The sequence below is a fragment of the Lagopus muta genome, chromosome 12 (assembly GCF_023343835.1).
Source record: "Lagopus muta isolate bLagMut1 chromosome 12, bLagMut1 primary, whole genome shotgun sequence".
In the NCBI taxonomy this organism is placed as follows: Eukaryota; Metazoa; Chordata; class Aves; order Galliformes; family Phasianidae; genus Lagopus; species Lagopus muta.
In genome coordinates this window covers 18,322,171-18,335,974 of record NC_064444.1, presented here as the reverse complement: position 1 = coordinate 18,335,974, position 13,804 = coordinate 18,322,171, and the positions used below count along the sequence as shown (strand labels likewise).

The 13,804-nt window shown below is 47.0% G+C and overlaps 1 protein-coding gene across 1 annotated transcript in view; it reads left to right on the top strand.

The window, feature by feature from the left end:
- Window positions 1-13,092, top strand: part of GLG1 (golgi glycoprotein 1) — a 59,844-nt gene extending 46,752 nt beyond the window's left edge. Inside the window, exons 13-26 of the mRNA XM_048958152.1 lie at window positions 247-333; window positions 1,213-1,275; window positions 1,923-2,036; window positions 2,394-2,482; window positions 3,513-3,630; window positions 4,460-4,552; window positions 5,102-5,239; window positions 6,027-6,150; window positions 6,495-6,637; window positions 6,856-6,957; window positions 7,401-7,508; window positions 7,877-7,997; window positions 9,153-9,259; window positions 9,538-13,092. Coding sequence (XP_048814109.1) covers window positions 247-333; window positions 1,213-1,275; window positions 1,923-2,036; window positions 2,394-2,482; window positions 3,513-3,630; window positions 4,460-4,552; window positions 5,102-5,239; window positions 6,027-6,150; window positions 6,495-6,637; window positions 6,856-6,957; window positions 7,401-7,508; window positions 7,877-7,997; window positions 9,153-9,259; window positions 9,538-9,705 — 1,575 coding nt within the window. The 3' untranslated portion in view covers window positions 9,706-13,092. The remainder of the gene's footprint in view (window positions 1-246; window positions 334-1,212; window positions 1,276-1,922; window positions 2,037-2,393; window positions 2,483-3,512; window positions 3,631-4,459; window positions 4,553-5,101; window positions 5,240-6,026; window positions 6,151-6,494; window positions 6,638-6,855; window positions 6,958-7,400; window positions 7,509-7,876; window positions 7,998-9,152; window positions 9,260-9,537) is intronic.
- The last annotated feature ends 712 nt before the right edge of the window (window positions 13,093-13,804 follow it).

Here is a 13,804-nt window from a genome sequence, read left to right as displayed (position 1 = left end):
GAAGTGAAAATGCATCGCACAGCTTTTGAGAACAAATGATAACATTTTAGACCAATATTCTTAACCATTACTAGGTACATACATCACCCCCCCGCCCCCATAAAAACAAAGCAAAGCAACTCAAACAGCATTACAGGAGCTTCATGGCTACCAAAGGAAGGGCAGCTTCCTGTGAGTTGCAATATCTCAGGCCTGGATTGCGGTCTAGGATGCTCAGACCTTATGTTGAAACATCTATTTTGATAGGAACTGGAATGTCTCCAGGACCATCTTGATGACTTGGTGTCTGATTGCAGAGACATAGTGGGAAACCTGACTGAGCTGGAGTCTGAGGTGAGCATTTCCCAGCGTGGGATGAAGGGAAGAGCAGTGGGGTTAAATGTGCCATTTTGACAGTACTTCTTTTTAATAAAAGGGTGGTGCAGGAACGCAGTGTGGGGTTAAGCATAGAAAAGCACTGCTGTCCTTTTTACCCCATATGTTGTTAGTTTTCATGGGGAGCCCTTGAGGAAGAGAACTGAGCAACAGGTAAGGTTGCAAGCAGGAGAAATGCCATCAGCAGACCAAAAGGGCTTATGGTAAAGAAGCTTTGCATGTAAGTAGCTCACCTTTACTACAAGTCAAAATACGTTCAGGGACCTTGGTTTCTTGTTCTGCTTGCAAATAATTTTGAGTACCATATTGCAGCTTCCCTCTGGGCCCCAAATAGTTTGCAAGCAATAACTGTCATGCAGGACGTTCAGTTCTCCAGTGATGCCAGCAGCTCTGCTTGTTTCATGAAGCTGCATGTTTGAATATCTTGCCCCAAACTGTTTCCTGTACCTCTTAGTCAATGTTTTTCCCTAAGGGGATGCTTCCTTGCAGTGGTTACAAAATGCTTTGCTCAGAAATATCATTAATCTTTAACTCCTGCTGAAGTGCAGGATGCTTTCTAGTGCTGAGTATCCAATCTGGAGGAAAGTGGCTGAATTATCCAAGCAGTGAGTTGTTACCTGTGGGGGCCAGGCTGTTCCCTTAAGCTGGAAGGCTTGTCTTACGTTTACTGCATTGTTGGGGCTGTGGCATTCCCATAACCAAAGGGTGAAGCTTTGGATTGCATCTGAACAAAGCCTTCTAAACTGCTCTGAGTTGAACCCATACCAGGTTTTTTTCAGAGCCATTTTTTTTCTGGGCTGCATACAGTGAAAGTGAAACCTGGTGTGTTTTCTGCAGGACATTCAAATCGAAGCCTTGCTGATGAGAGCATGCGAGCCCATTATCCAGACCTTCTGTCACGTGAGTACTCAGTACCAGTATCCTCGGGAAGGAGCATTGTGGGAAAGGTCAGATCTTAATATTCTTGCTGTGCTTTCTGCATTTCAAAGGTAAAAGCAGAAATAAGCAGTTGCCAAAAGTGCTCAGTGGAAAAAACCAACCCCCCTCCAACAAGGCTTCGTAGCTCTGCATGGTACTCTGCACAGTAGCACAAAAACTGGAGTTGGAAGATTAACATTGCCCTGTAATTGGGAGTTACTTTTCACAGTTGATTGGAAGTGAAACTGTTTTCCTTCCTCCTGCCTTGAGCAGTGTGCTGAGCCATTCCTCTGTGTGCAGCTGCTCACGTTGCTGAAATAGCTTCCTCCATTGCTCCAGGACTGAGTAATTAAAGAGCAGTGAGAGCACCTGACTTAGTAACTCATGTGAGCGTTGCATCCCTGCATTATGTCCTGAGTTTAAAGCTGCATATGTCTGGGATGATTCTTCTCTGAGCTGTGTCTCTTAATGCCCCTCTTAATGTGGTCAGTGTGTGGGAGCCTGTGCTCACAGAAGAGATGTGTAAATCCCATTGCTCTCAGTTACTGCTGGGTGCAGGGGGCTAAAGGAGCATGAAAACCCTGTCTTGTAAGGGTAGCTCATTTTTAAGCCTTTTGTCTGTCCTGCAGGAGGTTGCAGATAACCAGATTGATTCCGGGGACCTGATGGAGTGTTTAATACAGAACAAACACCAGAAGGAAATGAACGAGAAATGTGCAATCGGAGTTACTCATTTCCAGCTGGTAAGCAGTGCTTTTCTATGCTATCAGTGGGAACTGGTTGCATTTGAGGGTGTTGGCAGGAATTAGCTAATTATGATACCCTTTCCTTTTTTTAAGATTGATTTCCAACTGTATTGAGGTTGCCTTTGTGAATTCAGAGAGTTGTATTTGTGTGCCTGGTCACAGGCGGTCACTTCTGGAACGGTTTCTTCTGCAGACTTCCTCCCCCTGGCATGTGATGGGGGGTCCTTGCTTCTTCAAAGGGGCAGCATCCCCTTTGAAGCATTTGCTGACTGCTTCACTTGAGCGTTCTTCCAGGCAACACGCACCATTTTCCTCCAGGTGACCAAAATCTCTCATTTCTTTTCGTTCCTGCAGGTTCAAATGAAAGACTTCAGGTTCTCCTACAAGTTCAAAATGGCCTGCAAGGAGGATGTGCTGAAACTTTGCCCCAACATCAAAAAAAAGTACGTAGCGCCAAACCAGGCAGCATCCTAACTGTATGAACGTGTCCGAGAGTTGTATGCAGAGTATTTCAGGATGTAACAGAAAGCGTGGGCTTCCTCTGAAGGCTGACTTCTCTGTGGTGTTGCTGGTTTGTTCATTTCAGTGGGAAGCTTTTAGTATCCTTCTCCAAGATCTAAATTACACTTAAAGTCAATCCTGTTCATGGGTGGCAATACTACTGCTTGCAGTTTATGATATGAATGCCCTTCTCTTGATAGAAAAAGGTTGGTTGCAGTGCTGCATAGGTGATAGAATCATAGGATGACTTGGGTTGCAAAGGAGCACAGTGCTCATCTCTTTTCAGCCCCCTGCTGTGTGCAGGTCACCAACCAGCAGCCCAGGCTGCCCAGAGCCACATCCAGCCTGGCCTTGAATGCCTGCAGGGATGGGGCATCCACAGCCTCCTTGGGCAGCCTGTTCCAGTGCCTCACCACCCTCCGGGTGAAAAACTTCCTCCTAACATCCAACCTAAACCTCCCCTGTCTCACTTTAAAACCATCCTCCTTGTCCTATCACCACCCACCCTCATACACAGCCATTCCCCCTCCTGTTTATCTCCTCCCTTCAAGCACTGGAAGGCCACCATGAGGTCTCCCTGAAACCTTCTCTTTTCCAGGCCAAACAAGCCCAGTTCCCTCAACCTTTCCTCACAGGAGAGCTGCTCCAGCCCTCTGATCATCATATAGAGATATATACCTTTGTGTATTTCTGAGGTTTAGTGGTTACAGTTTGTCTTTTCTGACATGCTCATCGACTTTAAGAGCACGGGTTTTGGTGGCCAGTAGCTTTGTAGGGATGTTCAGAATATTACTGTATCTGTTGGTTTAGATTGCCATTAGACATCACCAGTTTTAGGGGCTTGAATTGCAATCCCATGACTCGGAGCTGTGCCAGTGGACACTTCAGGATGCTGTTATGTGTAGATCCTTGGGGTTGTGGCTGATCAGAGCGGAGGATACGTGGGTTAAAAACCTTCCTTCTGTTCTGCAGGGTGGATGTAGTGATCTGTCTGAGCACAACGGTGCGCAATGACACTCTGCAGGACGCCAAGGAGCACAGGGTGTCTCTGAAGTGCCGCAAGCAGCTGCGTGTGGAGGAGCTAGAAATGGTAAACGTGTGAAACTCGTGGTCTGCCTGCTCTTCTGGCAAGGTCTTTCAGTCCCAACTTCCTATTTTGTGCACCCTGGAACAAAATGAAGCTTGTTTGTATGGTGTGTCTCATTTATGGTTTCCACTGTTCTTACAACACCGGGCTCGATTGACCTTGGCAGTGAAAAATAACGACTGTCTGCTTCAGTGCCTTCAGTGTAGGCTTGTGAAGGCTGAGAAAACTAAGTGGTCATTGGAATTTCAGCTAGAAGTGATGATGATGAGTGTTCAGCAGCGTGCTACAGGTGCCTGTGTCCTTACAAGTCCTCTTGGAGCAAGTATGAGCTTCATTTTACAGACTGAGGAGAGGAGAACAGATGAGCTGCCTTGAATCCAGCTGCTCTAAGCTGCTGTGTGTATAACTGGGGGTAGCATGCAAGGCCACCTCTGAGCTTTCTGCTGCAGTACTGACAGCAGCACACTCTTTGTTTGGGCACTGCTAAAAGCAGGAAGCTCCGTTTGCATCCTATAGATCACCCAGCAGATGGATGGCTGCTGGGTGGTCCTCACTGTTCACCTGATCTTTTAGCTGGCTCAGGCCTTTGTGTCAGTGCCCTTGTAGGAGGAGCCTGGGAAACAACTGCTTACCTCTAGCGTTGTGTTTTAAACAAAAACACCCCGCAGTCACCATACAAAACTGATAGCCTGCATGGATTGGCAAAGTTTAGTTCCTGTTGACGTTTCTTACCCCCATTGAATCAAAGCTATGACCTCCCTTTGTAAGCAGATGGCTCTGTCTGAACTGTATTAGTCCCAGTTAAAAGTTTGTGCTGGAATCTCTCCTGCAGACGGAGGACATCAGACTTGAACCAGAGCTCTATGAGGCTTGTAAAAGTGACATCAAGAATTACTGCCAGAACGTTCCCTATGGCAATGCTCAGGTAATGGATCACCTGAATAATTTATTATTTAATTTACCTTCAGAAACTTTTTTTTTTTTTTTTTAAGATAATTTTTAACTCTCCCTGCAGGTTTAGGCTTTAATTTTGATATTGCTGAAATCTTCTGTTGCTATTTTGGAGCATTGTATTTTTTTTCTGCCAGTTCCCAAGCATTTAATACTGCATGAATGCATTGCTGTGAGCCTGCAAAATTAGCATGATGGTGCTGATATAAAGCTATTAGCTGCTGGTGACTGCAGATGTTGCTGAAGGTTTTGTAGGTATAATCTGCAGGATGAGGTTTGGGGTTTTGGAGCAGGTCCAGGTCGCCTTATTGCGTTACATTTGTTTGTGGGAAAAGATGAGCTTGAAGCAAGTGGTGGAAATAAGCAGTGGTAACGATTTGTTGATAAAATCTAGGCACCATAAACGTACTTGTGCTGATGGGTGAAGATGGTGAGCCAGCAGGGGGGCACAGAGGTGGATTGGAGCAGCAGAGGGTGGAATCATGCCAACAGCAAGCCTGACCTGGTTGTAATTGTGTTGTAGATCATAGAATGCCTGAAAGAAATCAAGAAGCAGTTGAGTACCCGGTGCCACCAGAAGGTGTTCAAGCTGCAGGAGACAGAGATGATGGATCCAGAGCTGGACTACACACTGATGAGGGTCTGCAAGCAGATGATCAAGGTGACGGGTGTTTGCTGATTCCAGAGGGTGAGGTTTGGACATGGAAGTGCCTCGAGCTGGTTTTGGACTTTTGGACAGTTTTGGACTTCCCATAGGCTTCTTAGAAAATGTCTGTGTTGTTTCAAGGTGTGGTTGCTTCCATGCAAGTAGTCAGATTCTCAGCTCAGAATCAGGTTTCTTCAGGGTTCTTCCCTTTAACTTACTGAGTATCAGATCAAAGCCTGCACAGCGGTAGATTTGTCTTCAAGTGCCAGCAGAACGGAGGAGGAAGTCTGTGAGGCTTCCCATGGGGCTCATACAGTCGCTCCCCTTGCTGTATATTGCACTGTCCTTTAAGCAAGGTGGAGAAGCTGAGATTACAGAGAGGAGTGGCATCTTCAGCTCACTGCTGGTGCACGTAGACTTTCATCAGCCTGATAAGCAGGCAAAAATTGTGCAGAAACCTGCTTGCTTAAAATCAGAAACGCTGCCTTAAAGGAACCGTCTTGCAAATACACTTGCTGTCACTTGTGAAAGAAAATAAAAAGCAGAAGTCTCTTAGTGCTACCAATGCAAGCTGAAGGCTGGAAACAAGTCAGGAGTCTACAGCTTGGTGCTCACCTCATAAGCACAGGTCTTCGTGCCCATGGGCAGCTGAGAGACTGGCACTATTCGTAATAGGAAATAGTGGGGTTGGGGAGCATGGGGTTCTCTGCACCTCTGGGCTGGGTGTGTGGTTATTCTCTTCCACGAGTCTCCATGTTTTCACGTCTCCAGTGATAAAACCTGCACCTTTTTGTTTTTACAGCGTTTTTGTCCAGAAGCAGACTCAAAAAACATGTTGCAGTGTTTGAAACAAAACAAGAACAGTGAAGTGATGGATCCGAAGTGCAAGCAAATGATAACCAAGCGCCAGATCACACAGAACACAGGTATTCCCTCCTGAATAAAACCTTAATAACTGTCTGCTTGAGCCAGTGAGTGATCTGCGTGGCTGGGACAAAACTGACCTGGTTTCTTACACAGCTGTCAGTGCACACACTTAACTTTGTCCTGCCCAGTTCTTGAGGGCCAGCACGCAGAGCTGCTTCACTCCCAAAGCACCGCTTACCTAGTTACAGTTGATTAGTGGAAAACTGTTATTTTGTTCCCCAAAATTAAATGTATGGGGAAAAACTGTGACTTGGGAAATCTCTGTCAGATCTCTTGGAGCGTTACGTGCTGCAGTGTGAGCAGGTGGGTGCTCTAATGATGTTCTGTGATCTTTCCTGGTTAGATTACCGCCTCAACCCGGTGCTGAGGAAGGCCTGCAAAGCAGACATACCGAAATTCTGCCAGAATATCCTGAATAGAGCCAAGGATGACACAGAGTTAGAGGGACAAGTCATCTCCTGCCTGAAGCTGAAGTACGCAGACCAGGTGAGCAGCGCTGAGGCTGTGCTGGGTTGTGCTGAGCAACTCTCACTGAATAACAAATTAAATTGCGCTCAGTTTCTTCAGTGCACCTAATATATACACAGAAATGGGGTTTTATGCTCCTGCACGGCAGGTAGGGAGTACACAGGTTAAGATGCAAGGGGATTGATTTATGAGAATGGAGGTGATTGAGTGGGTTAATGACTTTCTCCGCTCAATAGCGTCTCTCTCCAGACTGCGAGGACCAAATTCGAGTGATAATCCAGGAATCAGCTCTTGATTATCGACTGGACCCCCAGCTTCAGATGCACTGCTCTGAAGAGGTAGGGGAAGCAGCTCTGCATTTGCTTATTCCGAATGAAAACCCCATTCATGTCTCATGAAGTCCCTTCTCAATCAGTGACTGTGACTGTGAGAGAAATACTGCTTTCTTTTTGTCCTTCTGGTCTTGTCAAGCTTAACTGCAATACAATCAGATTTGACCTTTCACTCTTAACAGTCTGAACAAGCCACGTCTCAAGTGTTGCTTGTGTTTCTATGCTATCTTTCCTCCCTGCCTTCCTCTCAGTGCAGTGACGTGGACTTCTTGCTGTTGGGTTCTGAAGGTTACGCATTATTGAGTGCATCACATCTGGCACAGATTTCTGGGTGGGAAAGTAACCTGTGTTCTCTAGCTGAACCCTCTCATGAACTGATGTATTGAGATATCAAAGACACAGTCATTGTCATTAACCACTGATTCATTAAAATGCCTTCTTTGCAATAGATTTCCAGCTTGTGTGCTGAAGAAGCAGCAGCTCAGGAGCAGACTGGGCAGGTGGAAGAATGCCTGAAAGTGAACCTGCTGAAAATAAAAACCGAAATGTGCAAGAAGGTAAAGGAGATGTGCTGGATGAGCTCTGAAAGGCATCTCATCCCTGCACTACTTGGGGTTCTTAAGTACTTTTGTAGATCCCAACCCAAGTTGTGTTATAGCCAGCATGGAGGCTTTGCATTTTAGAGTAGTGTGGTTATTTCAGTCGAGGTAACTGTGCTTACCCTCATAAAGCAGAACTTTTAATCCAGCCTCAAACAGCCTAAATTCATACCTTTATCCAGTGGTGGTGTTGTTTGGCATGATGCTGGGTTGGAAAAGGTGCTGCACCTTTCAGAAGTGCAGAGCAGCAGGATCTGTGCTGTTTTCTTCTCTCCTGTTTTTGTTGTTGCTTGAGATGTGCTTGCAATTTCTTGTCCCCCCCCCAGGAAGTGCTCAACATGCTGAAGGAGAGCAAAGCAGATATCTTTGTGGACCCAGTGCTGCACACAGCCTGTGCCCTGGACATTAAACACCACTGTGCTGCTATTCCTCCAGGGAGAGGACGCCGTAAGTGCTCGTGCTTCCTTGTGCAACCTCTGAGTCCTGAGGGCCTTAAGCTGCCTTTTCATACCAGCATGATCTTAAGTACCAGATATTTCTGCTGTTTTTCTGTGGGCTGGAACTGCTGCAGAAATGATGGATGCTGCTGGATGGGGGTGTATCAAGCAGTGTTCAGTCCTCCCTTCTGCCCAAGGCAGCAGGATCAGTTCTGCAGTCCTGATGTCGTATCCTTGCAGCCTGTCTGCTGTTTTTAAAGAGAGTGTATTATGTTCCATTATTAATTGTAGAATGGCCTGGGTTGCAAAGGCCCACAGTGCTCACCCAGTTCCAACCCCCTGCTGTGTGCAGGTCACCAACCAGCAGCCCAGGCTGCCCAGAGCCACATCCAGCCTGGCCTTGAATGCCTGCAGGGCTGGGGCATCCACAGCCTCCTTGGGCAACCTGTTCCAGTGCCTCACCACCCTCTGGGTGAAAAACTTCCTCCTAACATCCAACCTAAACCTCCCCTGTCTCAGTTTAAATCCATTCCCCCTTGTCCTATCACCACCCACCCTCACAAACAGCTGTTCCCCCTCCTGTTTATCCTCTCCCTTCAAATATTGGAAGGCCACAGTGAGGTCTCCCTGGAGCCTGATTCATGTGATTACTGAAAAAAGCATGAAATCAGTTCCGTAGCCTTTCTGTGAAATCCTTGCTCAGGTAAATCCTGTTCAGAATAAGTGAGTGGGATCAATTTTGCAGTGATGTGTATCTGATGTGTATCTTCACTCTATATCAGCTTTGTGCAGCTCCAGCTTATGCCCGTGCTATAGTAGGCTGTATCAAAGGCTTCCCTGAGTCTAAGCTGCTTCTCTTACAGAAGCAAATCGCTTTAGTTTCACAAGATTTACTCTTAGCCAATCCCTCTGATCCTGCTTTGTTCCTGTCAGTATTTGCCCACTGTTGGCTTTTTGTTTCGGTACGTTTGACAGGTAAAATTAATTCCCTTCAAAGGGAAGCCAGGGCTTTGTGTGCAGTTCAACAGCCTAGTGGGTCCATTTAGAAAGCTGAGCAACCATCAGCCTCACATAGAACTGAAATATCCCTTTCCAGCAGCCTTTCCACAGCACGTGGTTGAAGGCACGGTTTCCATTTTGTAACACTATCTTCTGCACATCACAGAAATGTCATGCCTAATGGAAGCTTTGGAGGACAAGCGTGTGAGGCTGCAGCCTGAATGCAAGAAACGCCTTAATGATCGTATTGAAATGTGGAGCTATGCTGCAAAGGTGAATATGGGGCAGATTTAAGGACCTCCCTTGTTTTTTTTGGTTTTTTTTTGCATTGGATCTTTCTGTTGCAGTGTGTTCCACCGAAAGCCTGAGCTTTAGGAACATTGTTGTCTTGCAGTGCTGTTCAGCATTTTGAGGTTTTAGAGGAGAAAAAATAAAAACCAAATTTTCAGTTTAACTTGTAATTGTTGCAACAGATGGCAGCCCTTAGGAAATAACCAGGCTGAGTCGCGTGGAAAGCACGGCTTGGCTCATTGATTCCCTCTCACCCCTAGGTTGCCCCAGCGGAAGGCTTCTCTGACCTTGCCATGCAAGTTATGACCTCTCCGTCCAAGAATTACATATTGTCTGTGATCACAGTTGGCATCTGTGTACTCTTCCTGATCGGCCTGATGTGTGGACGCATCACCAAGCGGGTGACAAGAGAGCTCAAGGACAGGTAGAGCCTGGATCGCCTGCTGGAGAAATGCCTGCCCAGTGCCCGGTTTTGTACAGCCCTCCTCTGTATAGTCTACCCACCCCCTCTTGCGAGAGAGGAGAGTAAAAAGAAAAAAAAAAATTAGAACAGCAGCAGGTGTTGGCTCAGTTTTCCCATCCTGGATCTCATCCACAGCATCTTCATCCTATGAAAGTTTATGTGCAACATTGGCAGCCCAGCCAGCAGCTTTTGTTACCCCTTTGTTAGCAGACTCTCGTTTACCTGCCTGTAGACAAGTCTCTGTTGTACTGTTGGAACTGCCTTCACTCTCCAAATCAGACTGAAACGACCTGCAGCTCAAGCAGTTTTTAAGTAAATTTTTAAAGGAAGACATATATCTGCATACCAACAATATGATTTAGGTAACGGTTCGTACTGAAATACAGTCCTCCTCTGTGGCTGGGTGAAATGGAGGCAGGAAGGTAAAGGGTAAATTGCATCTCGCACCACAGTTGGCCTTGTTTTGGACATCTTGCTCATCTTGTGTAAAGCATCTTCAGAGCATAGTCTGGGACAACCTATGGACACCGGCACCGGTGTCCCCTCCTAGTGAATATCCTGCTTTTGTTACTGTGGATTCTTTTGGCTGAAAAGATGTCCTCCCTTTCTTCCTCTGCTGCTCAAGATAGAATAAAGTACCGACCAGGATTAAGTACTCATGTGAGCTGTACGACTTCAGTAGATTGAAGACACGGCGTGGACACGAGGCTGTAGAGCCTGTCCGTAGTGTGCAGTGCTGCTGTCAGCAGGCAGGAGGTGCCTGGATTGGTTACTTGGTCAGTGTTTTTATTAGTGATGATGCAGTGACGTTTTAACACTCCTTTTCTTTCACGTTGCTGCTGTTAAGCTGTTACCCTTCCCAGTTAACTTCCTACAGGTGGTACTGACACCCTGGCAGCGCAGTGCTTTGTCAGTGATGCAGGATGCGACTGAACGCTCGACCTGGCCGCTCTGACAGCTACGTGTGGGCCAGCACAGTGGTTTGTAACTGGCCTCCACCTTTTGAATTGTAGCGCTGCTTTTAGTTTCCTCACAGCGACAGTGGATGAGGATAGCAGCTGTGTTCACTGGGATGCAGGTGCTGGTCCTGAAAGCCAGGTAGGAGGGGAGGGGAAGAGAATGGTATGGTGTGAAAGGCAGACGTGTCGGTGTGTGCACATGGGTGCTCTGGAAGGAGGTGTTCTGGAAAAGCTGTGGCCGTCATCTTTGTTCCTTTAGTGCTAGAAGGAGAGGTGGGAAGCCACATGCTGTGGTCAGAGCCTGAGCAGATGGATTTCCCCAACGCTTTCGACCTAGAAAGGACTGCACAAGAGCCAGCACAGTGTGTACAGTAGGGTGTGCTTTATCAGCCTTCTTGATGTGCTCTCCTGCGTGTGTGCTGCAGTAAAAATCACGTGCCTGACCCTGTCTAGCTGAGGCTGATGCTTAAATCATGACTTTATTTTCCCTCTTAGCACGCTGTGAGGTGAGATCTGACGTTTTCCAGTTCTCCGCATTATTCTCTGTGATAATGAGGGAGATGGCTTTGAGACATCCTGGAATGTGGACCAGCAGATTCCCATGATGCTGCATGTACAGAAAGGCAAATGCAAAATACTGTGATGGCTTTTGCTGCCTCTTTGAAGTGCTAGAAAGCTGTACCACATGAAGCTTCTTGCAAGTGTTCCTTCATCCTGCTCTGAGGATGGACAGCAAGTGGTTGGTGATGCAGGTGATCCTTGCTCTGCTAGTGAGCCCTTCTGTCTCTGAGCATTCTGAGCACAAGGCTGGGTGGTAAAGGAAGTCTGAGCATGAGGATTCAGTAGAGGACTGGTGTGTGCTGGTGTCAGTGGGGTCGTTAGGTAGAACAGAAACCAAACCTGCATTTCCTCCCTCCTTATCCCCAGTGCTGATGGAGCTAAATGAGTCCTCTGTAAACGTGAACTGGCACAGAAAAGGAGCTCTGTCACACACAGAGCACAGGTGTATGATGCTTCAGATGTTAATTTGGCAGTTATAGATCATTTGGTGTGACAGTCTGGGAGCTACCATTACTGCGGCAGAGGTGGGAGGGAAGGGGAATCGCGTGCAGTCTTGCTTGCATGGTACAAGCCCTGCTTCTTGAACATCTCTCAGGCACAAGGAAATTGCTGTTGGGGCTTTTTTTAACCTCTTGTGACTTCCAAAAAGGCATTTTGTAACCTGGTTAGATTGAAAAGCCGAATGAAGATGGTTTGTTGTCTAGAAGTAGCATCTTCCACTGAATTCCAAATGAATGGCGTTGCAGTGAAAGTTGTAGGTTTGTAGCTATAGCTCTGAATGTAAACCATGTTCCACTGTGAAGGTAACTTCTGTGTGTTCTGGGTTGGGTTGTTGTTCTTTTTTTTTTTTTTTGCTTTGTGATGTGGTGGATGCAGGGGATGAGCCAAGCTTCCTGCATTCTCACTGGCTTCGGAGATGGCGTGCTGATGGATTCTGATGTGACACTTGAGAATCGTGAGAGCCCGCAGTGCTGGGGGCAGAGGCAGATGCTGGCTGCATCTCTGCATGTTTCCTTCCAGCATCCTTTGTGGCTGTGCATTTGTAAAGGTGTGATGCTGGGCAGAGGGATCAGGCCTTTGTAGCGGTGAGCCTTATGCTTGTGTTTTAAAATCGGACTTTCTGACACTGCTGACGACCAGTTTTGCTTTTTTTTCCTTTACTGGATATGCACCCAATCCCAACCTCGAGATGCTCTCCTCCTCCTCCTCTATACCTAAAAATCTAAGAGTTCTCAAAAGCACAGAAACCCCTCCAAAGTACTCTTCCAAAATTAGCTTGTGTTGCCAGCACAACACCTTGCCCACAGGTTTTCCATTGCGATGGTGGTAAGAACTGCTGCTGCTGCTGCCTTGAAATCAAGGGAGCCTGTTGCAGTTTGGTGGAAAGCGCTAGAACTGTCATCAGCCCGAAAAGCGTTGGTGGGGGAAAGGTTGCATTCTGCAGAATGCTGTGAGAGTCTTTGTCCTTACTGCAGAACCACATGCAGAGCTTGCCCTTGGTGTGGGGACGCTTGTGCTGCTAGGAAGGTACAGGCAGGAGAGGGGCTGGCAGCCAGCAAGGCGTGCAGCTCTTTGTAGTTGTGTTTCCTGATGGTGCGTTGGGAGGACGTGGGCAGCTCCAGCTAACCTCTTAGCATTCATTCTTGCTGACCTTAAGAAATAACCTTATTTATTGCTCGCCTGGCGGGTCTAACCGAGTCCTTTTGCTGAGTTCCAGCGTAGCTTCCTCCTGCCTTGCTTCTGCCCTTCAGGCTGTTGCATGACTGACGTGGCTAGGGATGGTGTTCCTGGTGCTTGCAGTGATGCCTGGCTGTATCTGCCTTACCGGAGAGGGCTGCCTTACCGGAGAGGGCTGGGGAAGCCCGAACAAACAAACCCGCAGGGATTGTGTGGAATGGCAGTGGTGGAGGGGATGGGATGGGGGCAGCAGCCCTCCAGTCCGTAAGCACAGAAATGTATCATGGGGGGAGAGCAGCGGTAAAGCAGAGCTGCCTTGCATCTGAGCGTGTTGTAGAGGAGGAAGCGCGCTCCAGGAGGGATGGTGGCTTCTACTAAAACAACTCAGTGTTTCGTTTGCAGTGTGGCAGGGGGTGTCTGTCTGTCCCTCTTCCCCCCCCACCCCCAGCAGTGTGAAACAGACCCAGCAACCTCTCATTGTGCAGCGAAGGCTGTTTGAACTTAACTATTTTTTTTTGTTTGTTTTTAATGTGACATTAACGAGACTTTGCTTTTCTTTTTGTAAATTGTTTTCCTTTCTGTGTATAAAATCCTGGCCGTTTCTCGTTTGGTTTTTTTTTTTTTTTTTTTTTTACATGTTCATGCTGTGTAATTTTGAGATGTTACTGAGATTCTGAACATAATGTGCATTTTTTTTTCTGTACAGATGAAATGGGAGAATTTAATAAAAAGAGTCTGCAGGTTTTTACTTGTTGTGTTCACATTTATTTTTGATTCTGGCCTTCCAGCTTCCCTGTAAATGCTCTCGCTCCCCCAACGCAAGCCGCAACGCGCTGCGTCCCCTTTAAGGGAAACCCATCGGGGGCG